Source organism: Rhamphochromis sp. 'chilingali' (assembly GCF_963969265.1).
Source record: "Rhamphochromis sp. 'chilingali' genome assembly, chromosome: 2".
Classification (NCBI taxonomy): domain Eukaryota; kingdom Metazoa; phylum Chordata; class Actinopteri; order Cichliformes; family Cichlidae; genus Rhamphochromis; species Rhamphochromis sp. 'chilingali'.
The window spans coordinates 46450766-46474687 of record NC_137930.1 but is presented as its reverse complement, the minus strand read 5'-3'; the positions used below and the strand labels follow the sequence as shown (position 1 = coordinate 46474687).

Below are 23922 nucleotides of genomic sequence, written 5' to 3'. Positions count from 1 at the left end.
TTGGACTACACTGCTCCTCTCTGCTTTACTGCTTTGCAGTATAATTAAACAATACTTCTCATAATTAACAAGTTAATTATAAGAATAGTATAAACATTAATGTGAACATAAAAGACAAAATGCAATTTCATTAAAAGATACAATAAAACATCATATGTATATAATGCAATAATATAACAATTCATGAACTACTGAAGCAACTTAACATAAATGTGACAAAATATGCCACAAGATAATATTTTAAATCTACAAATACATTGTTATAGTACTTTTTAAGCACTATAACAGACTTACTTTCCCTCTGCAGAGGGGCTCTGGGCAGATTCGTCACTGCTGCTATCGTCCCCGTTTTCTGTCAGATGAGATCCGTGAACAGAGAATATTAGATGGAGTGATTTAGCTGAGATGACTGGTCAGCTAAAATGGTTCTTAGTAAGTATACTTTGCTAGAGACTTAAATAATTTAACTTCTTTATTTTAACCTTTGCAATTTTGATTTCTTTTGTATAACATGTAGAAAAATGAACAGATGAAGCAGATGAGGGGTGATGTCAGCACAGCGCCATGCTGTTTAATTGATAAACCTGGCCCTCGCCGAGCTCATTAATACCAGATGGCTCAAAAACAGATGAGGTTCAAAGTCAGAGAGAGGTCATATTGGGAAGATTTTAAAGAGACATGTAAGGGAGCTGATATGAATGTAAAAGAACCAACATGAGATAACAGGGTGGACGAGTGCAAGAAATCATTAGTCTGCTGGTCCTGATGGGTCAGCTGACCTACAAGGTCTAACAGAGCAAAATATCCACGTTATATGGTTCCTGTAGAAGAGTCTGGGGTTAGCAGGTGCTAAAACATGGAGGCTGTAGCACATGTGAGCTGCAAGGAGGAGGGGGAGGACAGAGGGTAGGAGGAGTGTATCCAGATAAGGAGAGGGGAAAGCTTCAGCCAACACATGGAGGGGAGCCTGGTTGCACTGCACCTCATGCACCTGTTTATGTTATGTTCAGTTAGTTCTCAAAGTGCAAAGGGAAGGAACCATGCATTCATAACCGATTAGAGTCCAATAGGGTTTCACTTACCAGGCGGGATGTTACCTAGCTCTGTAAACACATAAGAAAACAAAAAAAGGGAAAAGAAAAGATGGGGGAACAGAAAAAGGCAACGCACAAATCAAAAACCATCCCCCAAAATTCGAAATAAATAAATGAATAAATCGATAAAAAAAGATATAAAAATAAAATAAAATGCACCAACTGTCAGAGCATCCTACCGAACAGAGGCTGGCAAATTCAATATCAAAACAAAAAGAAGTAATCAGCTTTAATTACAAGCATGTAAATAGAAACAGTATTATACTAATGTGATCGTATATACTTGTGTACACAGCACCAAAATGTAACCATGGAATTAACTGTCGGTTGTACAACAGGGACGCCAGCTTCTATTCGGCAGAAGGCAACAAGCAATATCACCTCAAAAGGCCCAATCATGCAACTGACCAGTTACCCAGTGCACCTCCTGACAGCAAAATCATTTCTAACAAGAGTATGAAAGCAACATTTATGCTGCTAAATTTAAACACGTACACTCAGGGAGAGAAATAGATCTAAAACATCCCAGAATTAAATTCTAATCTCAGCTTTGCCTAGCATGATATCAGTGACACTTTCAGTGGGTGGGCAGGGCCTGGTCCAAACTGGATACGTTTTTATTTTATTGTATCTTTTCATTTTTTTTTATTCTACCTTGCAAAGCATTCCCCAGCAGCGCGTCCAGCTCTGGGTTAAACTCTGCCTTCTCCTTCAGCATGTGAAAGAGCAGCTGGTTCTGTGTGGCGCTGGTAATTTCAGTCTGCTTCAATCTGCCCTCCATCACCTTCACCTGAGACTCCCTCTGAGCTGCCTGCAGGCCCTGAAGAGGTCAGACCACAGTGTCAGGCCATTTCATCTGCATTTCATTTCATTTTTTGGTTAGAGTTGGAAGTTTCTGAGTTAATGCATGGAACAGATGCTACAACTTAATATCGTGCACATATGCAAATGAGCTTGCATGTCATATTGCTGATACTTGGGCTGTATGACTACTGTACAGCAGTGGCAATTTTTATCAGTTATTAATAAAAAAAAATATCCAAGTTGAATTCTGGTTAAATAAAAGATCAACAGTGAAGGAACAACAAACAACAACAACATGAGATGTTGTCTCAGATCTTCTTCCCTTTCACTCTCCGTCCCTTCCCCCCGTCTTGCAACCATGGGGAGCAAGGCTTTCAGCTGCTTTCAGCGACCTTGAGTGTTTTGAAAGGCGCATTTCAAATAAAATGTATAATTATTATTATTATTATCATCATCTTCTCCCCCTGGTCGCTTACAACCCACCTACAGTCAACTGGTGTCCTACAGTTTCTGTTACTATACAACTGCATTTCTTTCTACATACAGAGGTTTCTACTATTTTGCACATAAAAGACACGTAAGCTAAATAACATCTATGTATAATCATGTTTGTTGTATGTTATTCATAAGGAGAGGAAATGGTGATGTTTTCACTGAACAGGTGTGATTTCTCTTTCTGAAGGAGGGTACCTTGTTAATTGCCATTGACATGAAGTGATCAAGGAGAAAACGAGCCTCTGTCAGTGTACAAGAACCAATCACAGCAGAGACGTCCACAGAATCACCCTCCTCCTGGGAGAAAGAAAAAGTAACATTTGAAGACCATAGTTAACAGAAATGAAATTTAATTTCCAACCTTGTTAACATGCCCATATGTTGTTTATTATGTGCTACAACGCATATTTTTAGCAAAATAATCAGAGAAAGCCAACTTTTTCTCTTGGAACTGGAGTCCACGGTACTTCAGGCACTGTGTTTGTGCTATGAAGTTGTTGTTACAGTTTCAGTATTGACTCTCTCATTGTTTTCCTGACAGTAAAAATGTGTATGGGCTCTCCTGAGTTAGAGTGAAACACCCTTTATACAGCTTAAAAAAGAAGAAATACAAAAGAAGAAACTATTTTAAATCAAAGATATATTCTTTCAAATTTACTCTTCAGTCAGCAAGTGCTAAGAACGCTGAATTTCAGCTGATTGTGACATAATGAAGGTCATTCACGTTCCACAGTCTATCCATTTCTTTTATATAGATGGTATCTGGCGACCTCCCCTCTGCCCAAGTTTTGACACCTCACTATATAATCAACAAAGATGCAATTTGACGACCAGTTTGAACAGTTTCCAGGTTTTTCCCGAGGGTCGTCCTATTAATCTGTATAGGCAGAGATCACCATCACTAACTGCTGATTCACACCCGGTCGTTTTATTCTGGAAGCAGGCCTGAAAACATCTCAGTTCAGGAAAAAAAGGCTTAAAACAAGCTAAACAACCCGTCTGAGGTTTTCAATATCTGGCTGCCAATTTCCAGAATCAGCAGGCTCTCTCACCTTGGTTTCCTCCATCTGCATGATGTTGGCCTGACAATCTGCAATACTGTCATTAATATAATCAATGTTGGCTGTCAATGCTTCCACTTCCTCATTGATGGGAAGAACAGTCTTCTCTGCCTCTGGCCCCTCTCTGAGCAGCCGGTCCCTCTTCCTGAGGACCTTCTCCTTGCGCTTGGTGAGCTCCTCCCTTTGCTGTGTGTTAAAAATGAAACAAATTCTTATATATTTTCAATCACTGAGTCATTTCTGAATATGGGAAAAGTCACAGACGATGATTAAATTAACCTAAAGCAATGACATGTTCTTTGAAGCTCATTGATAAGGAAACAAACAAGGATGCAGAGCAATATTAAATGAAACAACTGTTTTTGCTGCATTACGCTTAACAACAGCCACAAGGTCATAGATTTTAAAATTTCCCTACTGAAGATAAAAGAACAATTTAATGTCTTCCAGGCGTCTAGCAAGATATCTTTTAGGTCTTTCTCCTGATCTGCTAACATTCAAAATCTATACAACTGTCCTGCTTTAGGTTTTTACCTTGAGAAGGCGGTTCATGTCGGTTTCCATGTTAGAGATGGTCATCCTCTGCATGATGACATCAGAGATACGCCGCTCCAGGGACTGCCATTTGTTGCGAGCCATTCTGGTGCTGTAAACACTTCCTGTGCGCCTGTAAGAAGACCTGTACATGCAGCATCACTCATCAGTAAACTGTCCGATTAATACAGCCACTTATTTAACACCTAAATGTACAAATCCAGGGAGAATGTAGAAAGTGATTAAGAAACCCTCCATCGACAACAACTCAAATGTTCACATTGTGTGCATTTTAAAGTGGATTTGGACTTTTAGCTTAACATAATTTAGGATTAGTGAAGTGTTTCAACTATTTATCCTTTTAGGATATTTAATTAGTACACATTTTAAGAATTTATCAAATATATAGATTTTTTTATTCATTCTGACAGCTAAAAGTTTTACATAATAGCCATCCGTGTGTTAATACTTTAAACTACTAACCGTATGTTTTACCTAATAACATTCATCTGTTTATCTTTCATTTCATGCGGTCAGCTTATACTTGTAACCGTTTATCCATACTTTTATCCACCAATTCAACTCTAAAGCTATACTGTTAATAAGAATTTCAAATGCTAGCCACAGTTTTGCCTAGATCTTTGGGCAGCACGGTCGTGCCATCCAGGGACATTTTTGAAGTTTAAAGTCTTGTTTAGATTAGATGATCTTTCCCTGCAGCAATCTCCTGGGGTACTAATCACAGATGCAAATAACTGAAGAAGAGATTTAGGTTTCATTTTATGAAATGAGGCAGGTAGGGTGTTCACTGTTTCCTGAAAATTTCTGCAATGTGTACATCTCAGAACCTTCCTTCCAGCCGGCCTCTTTAAAAAAGTAAAAAATTATGCACTCAAGCAAACATTTGCGTGCACACAGACTCACCAAGTGCCATTGGGAGCACTGTTGCTGGAGGAGTACATGCGTCCAGAGGGGGGTCTGTGTGAGGAGTCCTGGACTGGTTCTGGAAGATTGACCTTTCGGATCACCTTACCCGAGGTAGGCCTGACCTGCCTCCTCAGAGCTGTCACCTGACACACAGAGCTTACTTGTCACACCAAAAAATGTGTAAACACAACATATACCGGACATATGCTTGCATCTACAGTCTCACAAGTACAATTAAAAAAGTTCAATCTGCTTCCTCTGTCAGAAATATTTTTTGATGCCTCTCACCTCCTCAGTCTTCCTCCTCAGAATAAGTTCCTGCTGTCTTTTCTGAGCTTCCAATAACTTCAGCTGATGCTGAGGAGGAAACATGAATATAGTATCATCAAAGAAAGTAATGAAACTCGTGGCACAGACCGTGATATAACTGCAGAAGTTTATAAACTGACTGTTACTAACCTCCTGCTTGCGCTGGTCCTTCTTCAAAGAAGCTATTTCTCGGTTTCTGCGAGACTCGTTCATCCTGTTCTTCTCCTGTTGCTCCTTCATCTGCTTCATAAGACGGACCTGGATAGATCATATTAAACAATATTGGGCTTAGTAACAGCACACATGTAAACTAGAGAGCCCGCATCTCCAGTTTACATGAGTGTCATATCTGGTACAGTTATATACAACAACAACAACAACAATCTTTATTTATAGAGCACATTTAAAAGCCAAGGGCATGCCAAAGTGCTTTACATAAAAGAATAAAACAATAAAACAATTAACACTATAACATCAGAGTCATATAAGTGTGGAATTATGTTCACAGGTAAAAACCACTAATAAGAGTAAACTATAGCACATAGCTATAGCAAAGTAAAGCTGTACCATCAACACAGTGATAGAGAACATAGACAACGCAAGACAACGCAAGACAAACAGAAAAATTAATAGAATAACTCACTGCAAACAAGGCCAGGATTTAACTGGTAGAAAAAGCAAGTTCAAACAGATATGTTTTAAGCCGTGATTTAAAAGATTGAAATATCTCCTTAGTCCATACCTTAGTCCTCTTCATTTCTGCCACATCCATCTGAAGCTTCTTCAGCTGTTTCTCGTACTGTGATTGGTTCTTGAGTAGGCGGGCATGCTCCTTCTGGGCCGACTGGAGCTTTTGAAGCTCCTTGTTCATGATGCTCAGCTTCTTCTCATATTCAGCCTTGATTTTGCGAGCCTTATCCTCTGTACCAGTTTCTACTGAACCTGAAAATATTCAGAAAAAATATAATACTATAACATTTTTTAAATCCAACACTGCTGTGGGACATGCTCCCCCAGCTGTGTGTGCCTGGCTATCTGCAGGTGGACTAACTGAAATCTCAACATTAGGCTACTAAAAATAAAAATTAATTAATTAAAAATACAAAACAGATTTTGTTTCGTGGAAACCTACCTGGAGAAAGTGTTCGTGAACAGAATCACACTTTAACTTTGCAGACAACATGTTTTACACACAGTTGGTCAACTAGTGTGTGTGTGTGTGTGTGTGTGTGTGTGTGTGTGTGTGTGTGTGCTTTTTAACAAAACTAATAAGTCTGGCTTTAAAATCCATTCTTTTAAAATCCGTCTCAGACAAACTTTGATGTATTAACTGTCCCCATCTGCCAGCACACGTTCATAAACAGGTTTTTCATTACTAAAGAAAAACAAAGGCTCAGATCAAATAAGTATATACTTTCTGTTTGAGATTGAAATAAGATGATCAGAGGCAGAGATATGATGAACCAAACCCACAAGTGCCTCCTGGTGGATGATTTTATCCAAACTGTCAGAGCACATGTAAATAAATTATGTCACACACTGCAGTGCTCTCCCCTCTGACTGATGTGACCTCCCACTTCCCTCGCCGTCTTACTCATGTTTTGGAGGACGCGGTCTCTCTCCAGCTGGGTGTCTCGGATCTTGCACTGCAGCATCATCAGCTTCTGTTCGTACTGCTGTTTCAGTGTGTGTAGACGCCGCTGGCTGTTCTCCAGTTCATCAATCAGCTTCTGCTTGATGGCAATCTCACAGGTGATGTTGGCCAGATCTGCCTGGTAATTCTCTGTGAGACACCGACGAGCTGATTAAGTATCGACATCCACAGGTACAGGCATAAATCTCAAGCAGTTCTTGTATATTGTTGTTAGAAGATCCATTTAAATAATCTTGGATTACACATAGTCAGGTTTCATTTGTTTAGTCCCAAGTTCAACTTAAAAACTGAAAAGAAGTGAAAGAAAATTAATTTGTACTACTTCATATTTTATCTTAGAAAAGGTGTTTTTGCCCACCTGAAAACATGAAATGCTAAACCTAAAAAAGTTTTAGGCAGAGCCTAAAGACCATCACAAGCAATTACATCAAATTATGTTTTTGTAAACCAGTTTTGTTAATTGAGTAATTGGGTCTTAATTTATGTAAGCAGACATTTTTGTTTTGCTCACTGCCCTTCATGCATATACCCCTCAAAGTCTGGGAGTGAGTATATGCATGAAGGGCAGTATATTCTATAATGAGCCATGTAAAACCCAGAAAAACAGGACGTAACCAGGAGTTTGTACTTGAATTTTTACACTGTCTAATATTACAATTTGTATCTGTTTGGAAGCCTAAAAACAAAAAATGCTCCTTACAAGCAGCACTGTGAGCACAAACCCCCACCAAGGCAGTTCATTGTCTGCACAATGTTTACTTTTAAGGGAATAGCATTGTATTTTCTTTATATTCAATTTGGTTTGTTCTTTTTAAACATAGATTAAAAAGTTTGCAGCTGTTTTTACTGCACTACAAAGTGCAGCCTTTTTAAAATGGTATTTGTCCTGTTGAAGCTCACTTTAATAAACCTGACATAATTCTCAGTACAATTTTTCATTTACATGGATTCATTGACTTGGAAATACTTTCTTCAACTTGAAAGAAAAGCAGATGTGTAATGTAAAAGTGAGGTCAGAGGTCAAATGTGACATGATATTTGGATACAAACTATAACGCGAGATTTAGAATTCCCATATGTTCTTCCCAATATTCCTTTATGTTGTCAATACAAACAATGACAGTATGAAAGAGTTTTACACAGCTCTATGTAGCATTATTATCACTATGATTTTAAAATAAATGATTGACCTTGAAAGAGAGGTCAGAGGTCAAATGTGGCATGATATTTTAAATCTTTATACGGTACATTTTGTATGTTCACAATACAGATCACGCCTGTAAAAACACACTTTGTAAGGCCAACAAATCATTAAGCTGACTTAGGGCTGTTCGATATAACGATATATATCGGATGACGATATAAAAACGTCTATCGTTTCATTTTACGCTATCGTTTGTTTCGTGGTGTCGCAAAATAAACTGTTCACGGCAATATTTTTTCATCGATGTGATGGTCACTGTAGTGGCTATATTAATTTCTTAAAGTTCTCTCTTTCTCTTATATTTAATATAACCACACTACCGACGGACAAGCGCCTGTTTTTATGCGTTGTGGTTAGCAACAACGATGGTAACAGCATCGCGTGTCTGCTTGTTTATGTTTCACATAAACCTTTCACAATAAAGCTCAAGATCCTGTTGAGACTTTTCAAAATAAACGGAATCACGTGAAAGAGCAGATTATTATCGGATGAGAATTAAAAAAGAGCCGCCAGGTGGTAAAAAATAAACCTTAGACTCAAACGTTAGAACAGGCTTTTCCCCGCAGCACGCCGTGTAATAAATACTCACAAAGAAAACGGCGGCCTTTACAACTTATGTCTAAAAATGTATAGTTTCATGCATCTGTTAAAACACTGGAGTCCAGCTACATGACGCGCAGCTGGAAACACTTCCTGCAAGACGAGCTGCCCGAGATTCACAGAATTTACAGAAAATTTTACATTTTTGTGATTTGTATCGTTATCGGGATGATAGAATTCTTATATTGGGATATAAGATTTTGGTCATATCGCACAGCCCTAAGCTGACTTTAAAGACCTTGGTGGATGTAAGGCAAGTTTCAGTGGATAGTTAACATGACCCTACTCTATCCCAACAAAGTTTGATCAAAATTCATTCAAAACCTTGAGCTACTGTGTGTATAGGCACGTGCAAATGCCACCAAAAACGTCACTTTCTTGGTAAAGGTAATAAGCACCTCAATGAGAATGAACAGAATGAGAGAAAATTCTCAGGTCACTCAGAAGAAAACTATCACATGAACAGTGGGTTCTCAAAGGTTTAATGATTTAGATGGCCGGCCTATGAGTGAGGGTCACAAGTATAAAGAGAACTTCAAACACATTTAAACAGGGTTCATAACATGTCTGTTTTCAGTTGCTAATGTACTGAATTTAAACGAGATCTCGTGTAACCAGCTGGCTCAAAATCTTCCATCTGAATGGGGGGAAAAAGGGGGTCGAAGCTTACAAGTGACACTTTAAAGACAGTTTCATTAAATCAATAAAAAGAAAAATTCATGCAGGATACCTTTTTCATCTGACTCTGAGTCAGAGTCATCAGAGCTCTCCTCTACATCCATCTCTTCCTCCTCCTCTTCTTCCTCTTCCTCTCCCTCCTCATGGTCACTGCCATCCTGGACCTCCTACAGCATAAAACAAATACCTTTTTATTTCAAAGTACTAGTTAGTACACTGTATATACGAGGTTGATTATATAAATAATGGAGGAACATAATGAAGTCCGTCATACCATTTCCGTGTCCTCACTGGCCCTCTCTGTCATTTCCTTCTCTGTACCCTTTTCTTGCTCATTGTCAGGAACTTCTTCTTTGTTGACGCTGAAAGATTTAAAAGACGTTGTAATCAGTTTTCCATTTGTAATGTAAGAAGAGAACTTGGAAGCTTTTTCTGCAGGAAGTGGATTGCACGTTAATCTGCTGGCAATAAAGAAACGTTCATTTTCTGGATAAACGCAGTAGTAAGTAACATATCTGTGCATGGCATCTTTAACATCAGGGAAAACACTGTCTTTTTGGCAAAGAAGCTTTTTGACTGGTTTCACCACAATGCAAGGTTTAGTTTCCAATGACTCGATTGCTGCAGACACTCGTCTCTGTGAGAAAACATAAACAAGTCTTACACAGTGAGACTTAGATAAGACCACAAAATATAAGTTGGGATTGCTCCAATTTTATAAGCTTGATTGTGCAAAAGACAGTATTTTTAAACAAAAGAAGGGAGGCATCTCATCAGGCTGGTCAAAACTGGCAAAGTAAAGAAGCATGGAAGGAAAATGCAGTACGAAAAATAAATGTTTTAACCAAATCCATGAAGCAGATCTGTTGGATAAATATTTTATCCAAACTCGGGGGGTTAGCAATGCTAAGGTAGCATTTCACACAAAAAACACCCGGGTAAAGTGATCAAAAAGAAAATAAAAGATTAATACAGATTTTTTGTCATCCAGCCTTAGATTGTTTGAAAATAGGAGATTAAAGCTTATTAAGTGGCAAAACTGTGTTTCAGGGAGGTGATGTGCTTTGACAGTAGTATGTTTCACGTCAGAGCAGGGAAATACCTGCCCAAACATAAACAATAAAATTAAAATAAAGTGCTGAATTATGGGGAAGCATGGGAATGGCAACAGGAGGGTGGAAGCTCTGACAAACCTGGCATCCTCAACCTCTTCCACCACCACCTCCTCCCTTTCCTCCCTCTCTCTCTCCTCCAACAGCAGCTGGAGTCTTCAGGGAGGGTCAAAGGGTCAAACGAGAGAAGGAAGCAAGAGATGAACAAAGGAAGAATGGAGGGAAGACTGGTCAGAGGAAGCTCTGCACTGAAAACCACACCTTTAATCCACCTTTCAGCCCCCAAAGTGCCCCCGGGGCAGCTCTGAGTTAAAAAAATAAAATAAAACCTGAGCCTGCGATCAATCTGCTGTGTTTGCTTGCACTGAAATTTACAGTGCAGCGACAGTACAGCACTACCAGAGAACTAACGACTGAAAACATAAAGCTGATGTGTTTATGTGTATAAATGAAGTCAAATGTTTATAAATTATTCAATAAGTTATTTGTGGCTTTTAAGTGTCCTCGTTCCAATATACAAAGACGAACCTTTGAAACAAGTCAAACTGACCTCTGGGTAACGCAATCATGCCTTTGGAAAATTATGAATGGTTTAGGATAAATAAAAATGCCATTCCAGTATGAAACTCACTCAAATATATGCACGACTGTAGTAAAACATTCAACAGAGCCAATCCTCAAAACCATTTAAAAACAACAAGAACTTCGCTCTGTTCACTGTCACAGTTACCTTTTCTTCTTCTTCTTTTCTCGTTTCTTCAGTTTCTCCAGATCTTTCTTAGCGAGTTCGATAATGTCAGCAGTCTCCTTCTCGGGGGCCAGAAGAGTGGAGGAAAAGGAGCTGGACCCTCCAAAGAACGACTGACGGTTGGAGGCACGGGACAGATTCTTCCTCAAATTCTCACTGACAGCCTCGCTCTCCAGGAGTTTTGCCCTGAGGATAGCATCAAGACACCGACAGATTGTAATACAGAGCCTTCACTGTGTCTCTAGATTTGGTCCCTCACAAATGAATTTCATCTGTAATATAAATGTGTTTAAAGGCTTAAAACAAGGCTTGTGTTTAACACTGTAGATATTCAACCCCACTGTGGTGCCCCCTAAAGAGAGCAGCCGAAATAACAATGTTCAGTCTCATTGCCAATTATGAAAGTCCACTAAAACACTTCATATTTCATATAATCAGGTTGAATCTTTTTAAACAGGTTGTTTAAAGAAGTATTTTTATCGCCATTTAAATCAATGAACAGAATGATTTTATTACAACTGTGTGCACCGTTTGTGCACTGCTGCAGTTTCAGACAACATTGCTTTCCCCTCTGAAGATACCGTGTCACCAGTGTGGCTAATTCTATTTTTTCCAGCCTACTATTTATAACATCGTTACAAAATATTTCAATAAAAAGTTCTCTTCTCCCGTGCTAATTTCATCTCTACCTTTTCATTTTATCCGTGTCTACTGTATTTTAGTATTTAGTCTAAATGTTTGAACCATCCCAAGTCTGTTTTTGTTGCAGAAAAAGAAATGACGGTTTAGTTTCATCCAGACTGAGATCAGAAAAAGCTCTGGAGTTTGGTCCGCACTGAGATCCTGGGAAGGTTTCACAGGTGTTATATTGACTGGGATCAAAAGTCCAGACCAAAACACTTGAACTGTGATCTCACATGTCATCAAACATTTCAGGGTAGTGACTGTTAAAAGAATGAGGTAGTCTTAATGTTTATGAGTACAGGAGGCGAAAACATACAGGAAAAGGTCAAAAATGAACAAGGGAATAAATCGGAATTCGTTTACCGAAGGTCTTCAATCTCTTTAATGTAACTCTGAATCATGTTTCCAATTTCCTCTGTGCCTCCTTCACCTGTAAGAGAAACATGATAAGAGTAATGAAGGGAAAAAAGGCACATCATGCATTAACTCTGACTAGAGCGGCACAATATAAAAACAAAAACCCAACAACTCTCTGCTTAAACTAATTCATAAGTTTGATGCATACCTGCACGGGCGAGGGTCTGGTTGGCCTGGTCACTGAGCAGCTGGGTGAGTCGTGCCCGCTGGGCATCGATGGTCTCCTGCATGGCCTTCACCCTCACCCTCAGGTTGCTGTTCTCTGTCTGCAGCATGGAGTTTTCGTGGAACATGTCACTCAAGCTTTCCACACCGTCCTCACCCACCAAACGTTTACCCTGCAGGGGGGGCAAAAACAATATAGTTTGTTGTAAAAAGTTTAATTTTTTTGACATGCCACGTGGGTTTTTTCTCCTTCCATTTTACATAAGGCTCATCCCTGTCCTTTAAATTCCTCCCGTCTTCTCACCGTCTTGTACTCCATGAGCTCCATCTGCAGTCGAGCTATTTCCGTCCTCAGAGCGCTGATCTGCTGGCTGGCCTTGTCCTGGTTCACCATCACCTTGTTCTTGATGTTCCGCGCTCTGTTCGCGTACTTTAATGTGTTCAAAGTTTCCATGAAGTCACGGTCAGATGGACTGATGCATGCAATCATCACTGTTTGGCTGAGAAAGAAGAAAGTGACATTTCATAATTTATTTTCACACATGATCTCCACACAGTATTGGAATTATGACACTGTGGGACACTGCACCTAGTAGTTATTTCTTACATTAACATAAGAGATAAAATGTTTGAGATGTTCTCACTAATGGAAATTGTTTGGTGAGGTCAGAGAAGGAAATTATGCAGAAAAATCTAGTGTGTGGGTATCCACACCCAGGCATCTCCCACAGTTAACAGTTTTGTATCCATCTAATTAGCTGGGGTGGGTTTTTTTTCCATTTTGACTTTTCATCTTCAATTTAGTTTTAGTTAGTTTCCATGGTGGATTATCTTGTTTTAGTTTAGTTTTTATTTGTTTCAGTGTTAGTTTTTAGTGGCTTTAATCATTATTGCATGCACACATTCATCACTGACTCAGGCAAGCTCTAAGAATTTTTTTTCCAAACTAACAAACACTAAAACTAATGATATTTTCTCTATATCTTTATTTCCAAGTTCTCAAAATTGTTCCAGGTAGTTTCAATTCTTTTAAACAAGTCTAGCTTTTATTTTAATTGCTTTTCCCCCACATCTACTTTTAGTTCAGTTTTAATTAAATATACTGTAACAGCACTGGTTCTCATCATCTTATACTGTTGTTTGATGATATTCGGTTGAAATCGTTGCCGTATCAGAAACAAATCAAGACAAAATGTTTTTATGAGGAAAAAGCTCAAATCTGTGGTCCTCTGACCTGTTTCCTCCTAATGAGTCCTGCAGGAGTCGGGTGAGTTTGGAGTCTCTGTAAGGCACATGTGAGGTCCGCTTGCTCCGGTCACCCAGAGCACTGATTACATTCCCCAGGGCGAGCTGGTCAAAAAGACAGGAGACAAAGGGAGACAGGATGTCATAGAGAGGCAACAATTTGCTATCAGTCCATTTGTAGAGTTACAGTTAACACTTTTAGCACTACTTTTTTTTTAGTTGCAATTTGGGTGGCCACATCCCAGAAACAGCATGTTTGTGTGGAACAACGTGGGATCCCTGGTCACTCTAACTGTGCTGACTTTGTTCAGCTGGAAATATTCATAATTCATTCATTTTTGAATTTAAGTATATTTGTAAAGTCTGCCACCAGATGGCAGTATATCATTAGACTTTGAAGTCTTTGCTGCCTCACAAATCCTGGTGCAAGAACAGGCAGACTCACCAGTCCACAGTTAATGGAGATGCCCTCTTTGGCTCGATCACCCGTCGCTCCGGTTCTTTTCAGCCGCTCCGAACCGGCCAAGTCCACAAAGTGAAACTTGGCCGTCAGTGTCTCATACTCGTCCATCTCAGAGTTACCGTTGGTGACTCGATTATCAGTGTCATTTTCTTGCTGTGTAAAAATCATGCATGTAAATGCACTCAGTGACAGCAGCATGTACACACAGATTTTTTTACCCCCAACAATCATTGATAATAAAAAGGAGAAAAAAAAAGGAAAGAAATGATATTATTGATAAGATCTAACAGAAATGATTTGCAGTGATTTATTGACGTACATTGTCAGAGGCACAGACGCGGACTTGGCACAGGTGGATGGTGAAGATGGCATGAGATCGGGAGCTTTGGACGTTCATCTGAGTGCTGGCTGTGGTGCGAGACAGAGCCCCCAGTTTCAGGCACTGCATCATCTACAGAGTCAGGCAGAGCATTAAATATTAATACAATGGTTGAACCCACTTTGAAACATTTGGTGCAAAAAACAACAGCAAAGTCACAAAACAAAGTGCAGTGCTAAAAATATATTTATACTGAATATATGAAGCTTTACTCCAGTAACGCTTGTAGCAGTGCAAAGGTTTATACCCAAGAGTACTGAGTAAATCTTTGATACCAACCTACACACATTTTGTCTTGGGGATGTTTTGTTTTAGAATAAACTGATGCTTAAAGGGAAATCAATGATGTCGCGCTGAACACCTGCATAACAGTGCAACACATAATCTGTGTTACCTCAGCCTCGGAGGACACCGTCCGTGTGGTCACTCCCACTGTGTAGATTCCACCGTTGGCATCTTCATGGATCTTAATGTGAGATTTCTGCTTCATGTCTCGAGTTGAGTCAAAGAGGTCCAGAACTTCCTCGTTGTAAAGCTGCAGGAAGACGCAAGAAAATATTTCAAACTAGTAGGAACAAAAGATTATTCTGTGATTGCTGTGTCGTTTCTGTCTACTACCCTATATTATTATCAATGTTTGCTGTTCTCAGATCTCTTGAAGAGATTCTGAGATCAAGCGTCTCATTATGTAAAAATCAGAACGGAAAAGTTGAATAACTTACAAATTGCAAAAATGCCAGTGGGTGTTATGTCTTTCATACTGTGTACAGGCCAAACAATAAGTTACAGCAGCCCGTACAGTAAACAGCCCTGAGAGGTGAAAGCAATGAGTGTACAGTGAAAGACTCACTGCTCATTAAGGTCACTGCTTTTAGCACACTGTGATCACTGAAGGTGAGTCAAATAACAGAATCAGCTATTTTAAATCAACTCTGCTCTCATTTTGATTATGGCAGTAAAACAGAGCTTTTCATTAGCTACATATTAAAACGTTTTTAGAAAATATCTCTTGAACCACTAAACGACTGAGAAAAAAAAAAAGCAGTATACGTTTCACAATATTGGGTCTAAATGATATATAGACATCTCATCCACTGCCAAACAGCTTGGAGCTTTCATTCTCTCTCTTTTTTGTTAAACTTAAAGCAGCTACCAGTAGTTTTAAGGTAATCTGCACCATCTAGTAACTTTTGAAGCCTTAGATCTAAAACGACATCTTATTTGCCATGTGTGACCATCACCATTATACTGCCTCCCCAGCTCAAGATGAGCCTGATGGCCTAGCACAACTGTCAAGTCACATCATCCCTATTAACTCTCTCTATCCAGAGACAGACCTTCTATCACCCCCAACCTGCCCCATAACACCTCCTAATCCCACCGACGACAGCTGCTGCAGTGGCAGTGTGGATATTTTCAAATGACTGAGCACCATGTCAAAGCCTGTTAAACCAGCGGTGTCAACAATATTAGCCTGACCCATGACACTGGAAAGTTTAAGAAATGTGTGTTTTCATTTACTGGGTTAAATTTTGACAACAACAAAAAACAGGTTAAAAAAAAAAAAAAAAAGCTGGAAAGTGGGTGTGTACCTCGAGGAACTGTGCGTTGATTTTAAACTCTGGTACAGGACGTCCCTGCTCCTGGGCGGTCCGCCGGCGCTCTTCAATGCCCTTGAAGAGGTGGTGGACAGCACGGGGGATGATACCCAGCTCTTCGTCTGCTATGTTGACATCGAAGCCAGTCCCCATGGTGTACGTCTTCCCTGAACCAGTCTGGATGGAAAGGGAAGAATAAATATAATAACCGCACACATGGCATTCAGACTGGCCTTCCTGATGACCACGGAAAGCTTTCAAACGTCAAAATTTGCAGAACTTTTAGTTCTGAGAAACATTTTTACTAGACTGATTTATCGCTTTTATTTTATTACAGTGTGTCCTGTTTTAAACTTGTAAAGCTGTCAGCTGCGATCAGTTTCATTTTCCTTCTGTACTGCTAGTAGTAACGTATTATGTTGTGTGATAAAGAGCTGTTACTACTTGCTACTTAGTAAAGCAGAAGTAAAGCATCTCCAATAACTGTTAACTTCACATATCTGTTTAGCAGTTTTTACTTTGAGCTCACAGAGCACTTTGGCTGATTTCTTTAAACAGTAGGGAGCTTTTTTGTGCACATGTCATGTTTTCCACTGGTGTTTCCTCTTTCTGGACATTTACCAGAATGCTGAAATTAACATTAAATATTCAAGTGTGAGCATCGATAATGGATGAGCCCAATGAAAAAAAAGAAAAAAAAAAGAAACTCGAAAAAACAAAAACAAATAAGAAAAGAAATCTTGCTCTGTTCATATTTTTAAACCTCTGAGGACCAAATCATCATAAGTGGTAACCATGGTAAGGATGGCCCTCAAAAACTAATGTATTACACATTACTCAGTTCTTTATTTAAAGTAACCTGTCACTCTGTAAAATGACCTGAATTGCACTGCAGCATAATTATCAGTTAACAATAGAAACCTTTTTGGCTTTGCATTAGCATGGTGCCTCTGTAGATGCTTGCAAAGATTCAGTGTTAGCAGAGCTCAGTTTGCACAGTGTCTGTTAACTAATTCTGAAAGCACTGGAAAAAATCCATTACGTTTTACACTACAAAATGAGCAGTGTATTTACATTGGAGCTATAAATGAAGCAGGTTCTAGTCCAGGTAAACTTTGCAACTCTGAAAAGTGCCATCTTGTGGCTGCATTTGCTCAGTGAGTTTTACAATCCTACTGACAAAAACATAAAACATTCTGCTGTATTTCACACAGTTTCTTAAAACTAAGCCAGGGCACTGAAGATTCAAAAGTGCTTTAAATATCACTGATTTATTCTCTTTCCTCAACATCAATGCCGTCTGTTTATTTCTGTAACCCAGTCTAGCTGAGTTCTTGTGATGCAGCCGAGTGGGTCGGTCTAAATCTAGATTAGTGCCTCTAAAGCCTAAGAGGCAAGCAGATCTGATCTGGGACAAACCAACCGCTGTGTGCGCTTAATGTGTGGATGTGCTTTGAGAAGTAGGCCAACATTGAGAGAAGCTGTTACTAGGGAGATCCAGGTTAATATGGACACACATTAAAGATGTATATCTGTCTACAAGGTGTGTGCGCTTCACTTCTCTACTGAATCGTATGCAGCAGGAGCTCTGCTGCTAAAGAAACCTGAGTTGTAGGGGGGATGAAGGGGGACCAGAAACTACAGGTTATTTCCATGTAATGGAAATGCTGAAAAAGAAAAACATTTTTAAAAGGCTGGAACTCGTTTTTAGTATTAATTAAACATGATATTGAAAATGAGTGAAAGTGAGAACTACTTACTTCAGGTAAAATTTTAAAAATAAATTTTTAAAACAGTAAAAATTTACAAAAACAATTTCACCAACCCCAGCATGTTAAAATAAAAAGTCCAACAACAATCTAATATCTGAAAGGTTTTGAGGTAGACAACAAATATTTGGCACAAAGTTAAAAATGATTGTGCTTTATGTAACCGTTTAAAAAGACAAGGAAAAAAAACAACATCAAAACATCAAGCTTTGTCTACAAAATTTCAATTTATTGTGCGTAAAGCTTCCTTTGTTAAAAAGTAACTAGCCAAATTGTGACTTTTCGGGTTAGATTTCTTGGTACTTTGTGGATAGATTTAACGACAAGAATACATAGCCATCACCACTAATTTTTTTTCAGTGTTTGATTTTACAGCTGACGATGCAACTGGTTGCCGTCGGTGCTACCACTCAGCCTCCTAGCACATATACCCATGGCATCAATTTCAAAATCCTTTGTCACCATGTTCTCGTTTTATTGCATTCACAAGATTTTCAGAAAACTTGATATTTGACCTTGTTGTCAAGGCCACTGGGATTTAATCTTGTCCAACACTTTTAGCAGATGCTCCTATGGTATCAATTTCAAAATCCCATATTCGCAGATTCTCCAGTTATTGCACTTTGCAAATTTGGGTGTCCCCGCCACCCGCCTGCCAGCGGGGTGACAACAATACCCCCATCAGCCTTTTATGGCTAAGGAATAAAACAAAGTTATCAATACCTTACAAAGCTTTATAATGGCAGTATCGCTGGCAGTGATTATGTAAACATCAGTGGCAAATACTCAATGTAATGGAAATATTCTGCTTTTCTTTTTCTTAGTTTGTCATTTGTGATGAATGTAAACAGTAAACATGGCCAAATCTTTAAATAAAAAGACCAGCGTAAAGAACCAGTATAAGATGAATAAGATTTTTTTTTTTTAACTGCAAATCATAGAAAAATGTCTATTTTACTGCACTTTTTCCAGTTATGATGCAGATGCACAAATGAGCACAAATCAGTTTTTGAGCAGTGGAAACAGGCCTTTTTTTCTGAGTATCAACTTGCAAGATTATAAGTCAGATAAAGAGGGTCATAGGAGCTCACATGATTTCAAATGCAGATTTTAACAGCCAAATATATTAGTTAACAAGAGAGTATTGTGCATAAAAGACCAGGGACCAGGAACACCAGCAGTGCTGCAGTTTTGACACCAAGGACAAAGACTTGCCTGTCCATATGCAAACACAGTGGCATTGTAGCCCTCGAAACAGCCTTCGATCAGCTTCTCTGTGCAGGTACCGTAGATGGTCTCCTGCTGCGAGTCCATGTCAAACACAAAGTCATAGGTGAAGGCCTTGTCTTTCCCCAGGATCACCTGAGGCTCTCCAGGCATCACATACGTACAGATGTGACATCCCTCAATCTTCTCCCTGGCCAGCTGAGGACGAATCCTGCAGAAAAATCCAGAAACAGTGATTAGGCTCTGCCAGGTTTCCTTGTTTCTGTGTACAATAGTGCTAAAAGTTCTATATGACTCGGGCAAAATGCTCCTTTCAGTTAATACAAAGAGAAAAAAAAGCCATCAGAAATGTGAAAGGGATGCATTACATCGTCACACAAATTCTGACCCTTCTAGGCCAGGATTCTTTCAGCACCATGTCTCACCTGGGTTGCAGGTCACTGTAATATGACCAATTAGAAAAACATTCATCACAAATCTCCAGAAGGAGAGATGTCTCCAGAAAACCATCTCTCCTTTATGCAGAACCAGCCTCAGGGCAGCCATCTGCCAAGACCACTTGAGGTTGAAGAGAGTAATTAGTTCTGCACTTCTGTATAGGTTAGCACAATCATGCTACACAAGAAAGTAAACAGAAGATCAAAGTGCTGTACAGGGATATTATGGCACCTTCTCATTAACAACACACATCTGCATGACATTAAAAAAAGGCATGCAAAAGCTGTGGTTCAAACTGTTCATCTTAACCAAAATTCATCTTAAATCTGTGCACAAGCCACACGTTGTTCTTTTTCAATAGGTAGATCACAGGGACATAGTGGATTAAACATAATCACATCAGCGATAGATGTGTGGATCTGCAGGGACAGGGTCAACACTCTGGATCCTATTGTGACCCAGTATTTTGATCTGTAAAATATGCCAGCTGGGTGAATCTGTGCTTTAGTGTGTCTGTGTGAGCGCATGACAGAACTGCTGTGGTTTTGGCCAACTGAAATCTGGCAGGGATCAACTAGAGTAATGCGAGTGTGGAGGAGTAAGACAAGGTAGACAGTAGCACTGTGTGTGCTCATTGTGCATTTAAAATGAGCATTTCTTTCTTTGTTGAAAGAACAGTACAGCACACACACCACATATCCACAGAGGGCGTGAATTCAAGGACAAACACAAACGGCAGCACTTATTTAATGGTTGGTCAGTCAGTCAGTTTGGTATGTAGGCAGGCAGGTCGGTTGATTGATAACAGGGCGCTGTTAAAATGCTAAGCAAAGAAGCTATACCGAATGACAGCAACATCAAGAAGAACGAACAGGAGAAGCTCAAGAAATGTCAAGGGCTGAGAGAAGAACTCAAGATGTGGAAGGTGAAGGCAACCGTGGTCCAAGCGGTATTCGGAGCCCTCGGTGCAGTGGAGGACCTGAGCAGGGCAAGTGGCAGTTCTAGGAATCGCAAAGATACTGCACAGGACCCTCAAGCTCCGAGGCCTCTGGTTAGAGGACCCGAGCTTGAAGGATAAAAACCGCCTCGCAGGGCGAGAGAGGAATTTCTCTTTTAAACCATCGTAGTGGGAAACTGTTACTTACAGCCCAACATAGAATAAGTACTGATCTTGACCATCTAATCTTGGAGAAACTTTCTTCCATTGGTTTTGAGACAATTCTAAGAAATAGGGCTATTTTACTGAAAAAAATAACTATAATTATGAATTAAAAACAACAACAACCAAGCTTTATTCGTCACATACACAATGATTACACACACATACAACATGCAGTGAAATGTTTTGTGTCCGAGCTGTGGACAGGCTGCAGACGTGGCCACGCCATTCCAGGGTTTGATTTTTAACATGGGGGTCTAGCCAGGACCCTTACTGGATACTGGGGGGGGGGGGGGGGGGGGGGGGTGCCCACCCCAAAGGTGTGCAGTCTTACCACTACACTATCCAGCTGCTGAAAATGGCTGGATAAATGATAGATAGATGAAAATAGGATTAAAGACAACCCTCCAAATGTGATCCCTAAATCTAATATGTTTGCCATTTTTCCATTTCAGACAACTTTTTAATGGCTGATAATAAAAATGTAAAAAGAAAAGAAGAAGGTTTAAGGGAAATGCTCTTCAACTGCAAGAGTAAATAAATACATGAGAAATGAAAGTTGAAATGTTTGGCAAACCTGTTTATGTTTCATATATATACACGTTTCACATTATATGAGTAAGGCTCTACCAGACGTCTCCTTTTAACATGCTCATATTTTTCACTAAATAATTTCTGGGCTTATCAGTCAGAATCTGATGTTCTTATGTAAGGTTTCAGCTTCTACAACATAAAAAAACCCAAGTAATTTCAGTCTATGTTCTGCGCATGTTCAATATGGACCAAAAGAGACACTTTTTCCAAGCGGTTCTTTAGACAAATTCTCTTCATGGGTTCAGCTCACGAACAAGCTTGGGAGAAAAGCACCTGACAGCAGGCTTGCCAGTCCTGAGTGGATAAGGGCCTTATTGTGCCTCTGAGTTCGGGGGAAAACAATACTGTGAAGGGACTACAGTGCAACCATTGTGTCCGCCTGTGTGACAGTGGATCCCAGCACTGACACCAACGCCACGGCTGCAGGATTACACGGCCAGATGGAGGCGAGGGAGGAGAGGTAATGTCCTGTAAGAAGGTCATGCAATGTTGGTGAATAATGAACAAAATGGTCACAGATGTGTACACAGGCAAAAGATGCTTCGCTTGCTGGGACGCTTTTTCATTTGACTGTTTTGATTAAAGCTTCTCAGGTTCTCAGATTTCTTACTACATCAGTTTTCAGGCGACTGATTTTGTTTGTAGCCACAGAATTTTTTTGAGATCCTAGTGCTACGTTATCAGTGCATAGCACTGAAATACATGAAAAAAGACTTTTAAAAAAAAATCTGTGAGTACTCTGAATTTCAATAAGCTGCATGAAAAATGCTCCTTCTACAACCCACAGACCAAACAGCGTTTTTGTGGAAGAGTCCACAACAGTCAAGCCTGAGTGTGGTGCCTCAGATCAGTGTCACATTCACCGTTTTGTGACACGTGCCATTGTGTGTCTGCTGAGAGTGCACTGACGTGCAGAGGTATTTTGGGAACACCAAAAAAGCCTCAGCAGACAGTTTTGGCTGCACTTTGTCTTCTCCTCTGGTCACCATTTGACGCAGTAGAGGAGGATCCATTGTACGTCACAAACCCAAGCGGTTAAAACAGAACTGTCATGGATCCACATAGCAGGAGCAGCCGGAGCAGTGTGTGGCTTCAGGAGATTATGAGGTTCTGCTTTAACTGCACAGTTTGTCTGCACAGTACGTAGAAAGTAACTGAAATGTAGCCTGAAAGTTGCAAATCCTATTTACTCTACAGATATGTAATTGTCCCAGTTAGCCTAAGTGTAAATATGTTTTTAAAAATCTGCCTCAGAAGAGCAACTGAGATACAGAAGCTGGTGTTGCTGCATGTCATCCATGCTCAAAATACAAACCCTGTGTAAGCAAGAGTGCACCAGCCCATGCTACCTTTCAGAGTTAAAGCTCGTGCTCTATTGTATTCATGTCATGTTGCTGTCTTAATGCACAATATGTAATCCTAGTCAGAAAATCGATTAAATTCCGTGTCAAATTTACCGTATTTAACCAATTACATGTTTCCAAGGCCACACGGGGTGGGTGGGGGGTATCTTTGTTGCAGATAATTTAACTCACTAATTGGGTGTGTAATCCTGTCTCTCTGAATACCCTGGGAATCTGATGACATTTCCTAAATTAACTCTGCATTTCATCTGCGCCATCAGGATTTCAGCATTAATATTATACACAGTTATGTTCAATTTTTTTTTCAGAATTATATTCAAACTTGTGTATTAGAACAAATAACTAGCCACCATCTTAGCAATAACAGGTAATTAAAACAAAAAAAGAACTTTTTTGTTGTTTTACTGCTTATAGTCCCAGATATACAGTATATTACTGTGATTGTGCTATTTTTGTGTAGGTGAATTTGACATTAAGAACTTATTAACCTTACTGCTTCAATAGGAGTTAAGAGGGTAGCTCTAGATTGTTTCTCATTAAACGCACTTAATCAAGAGATCAGCAAGTGTGACCTCTTCTGTGAAAGCAGATGTTTTGGCAGTTTGCTTGTGTGGAGCACTCGGTTGCATGTTATCACAAGACACCAGCAATGATCTTAAAGATGTTTCTGTTGCTGCCCATAAATCTGGGAATAGTTATTAAAGCCATTTCCACCAATCTGAAGTCTATTATTCTGCAGCAAGAAAGAGGATTTAAAAGCGGTAAATATTCAGGAGAGGTGTCCCAGGAAAATCATCATAAGCTCAGTGCTCACAGAATGACCAAAAACCCAAGAGCTCCAGATCAGATTCTTCAGACTTCAGTTAACATTTAAAATGTTAAAGTTGGAGAGAGTACAATTTACGAAAGACTGAACAAGTATTGCTTTTTTGGAAATATTGCTTGGAGAAAAGTCAGCTGCAGTTTGCAAAGTTGCACCTTAAACCCCAAGACTTTTGGAAATTTGTCCTTCGGATAAAAGACACCAAAGTGGAGATGTTTGACCATGATGCACAGCGGGACATTTAGAGAAAACCAAACACAGCACATCAGCACAAACACCTCATACCCACCAACATATCAAGCACAGTGGTAGAAGGGTGATGATTTGAACTTATTTTGTAGTCACATGTCCCCCAATCGTTGCGGTGACCACCAAGG

At 39.6% G+C, this 23922-nt stretch overlaps 1 protein-coding gene across 4 annotated transcripts in view; it reads right to left on the bottom strand.

The window, feature by feature from the left end:
• kif21a (kinesin family member 21A) overlaps positions 1-23922 on the bottom strand; it is a 58146-nt gene that overhangs the window by 16472 nt on the left and 17752 nt on the right. For 3 of the 4 annotated variants that reach the window (XM_080865593.1, XM_080865594.1, XM_080865596.1), the window contains exons 2-24: positions 19156-19378; positions 16166-16348; positions 14968-15108; positions 14514-14645; positions 14177-14347; positions 13721-13836; positions 12791-12986; positions 12470-12659; positions 12268-12334; positions 11203-11406; positions 9635-9722; positions 9413-9527; positions 6819-7007; positions 5967-6166; positions 5375-5482; positions 5204-5272; positions 4913-5058; positions 3989-4133; positions 3446-3640; positions 2589-2690; positions 1749-1914; positions 1083-1103; positions 295-352 (exon numbers count right to left, since the gene is read on the bottom strand). In XM_080865593.1, the coding sequence (XP_080721719.1) occupies positions 295-352; positions 1083-1103; positions 1749-1914; positions 2589-2690; positions 3446-3640; positions 3989-4133; positions 4913-5058; positions 5204-5272; positions 5375-5482; positions 5967-6166; positions 6819-7007; positions 9413-9527; positions 9635-9722; positions 11203-11406; positions 12268-12334; positions 12470-12659; positions 12791-12986; positions 13721-13836; positions 14177-14347; positions 14514-14645; positions 14968-15108; positions 16166-16348; positions 19156-19378 (3225 nt within the window). The remainder of the gene's footprint in view (positions 1-294; positions 353-1082; positions 1104-1748; positions 1915-2588; positions 2691-3445; positions 3641-3988; positions 4134-4912; positions 5059-5203; positions 5273-5374; positions 5483-5966; positions 6167-6818; positions 7008-9412; positions 9528-9634; positions 9723-11202; positions 11407-12267; positions 12335-12469; positions 12660-12790; positions 12987-13720; positions 13837-14176; positions 14348-14513; positions 14646-14967; positions 15109-16165; positions 16349-19155; positions 19379-23922) is intronic. The other variant, XM_080865595.1, reaches the window with a different exon arrangement.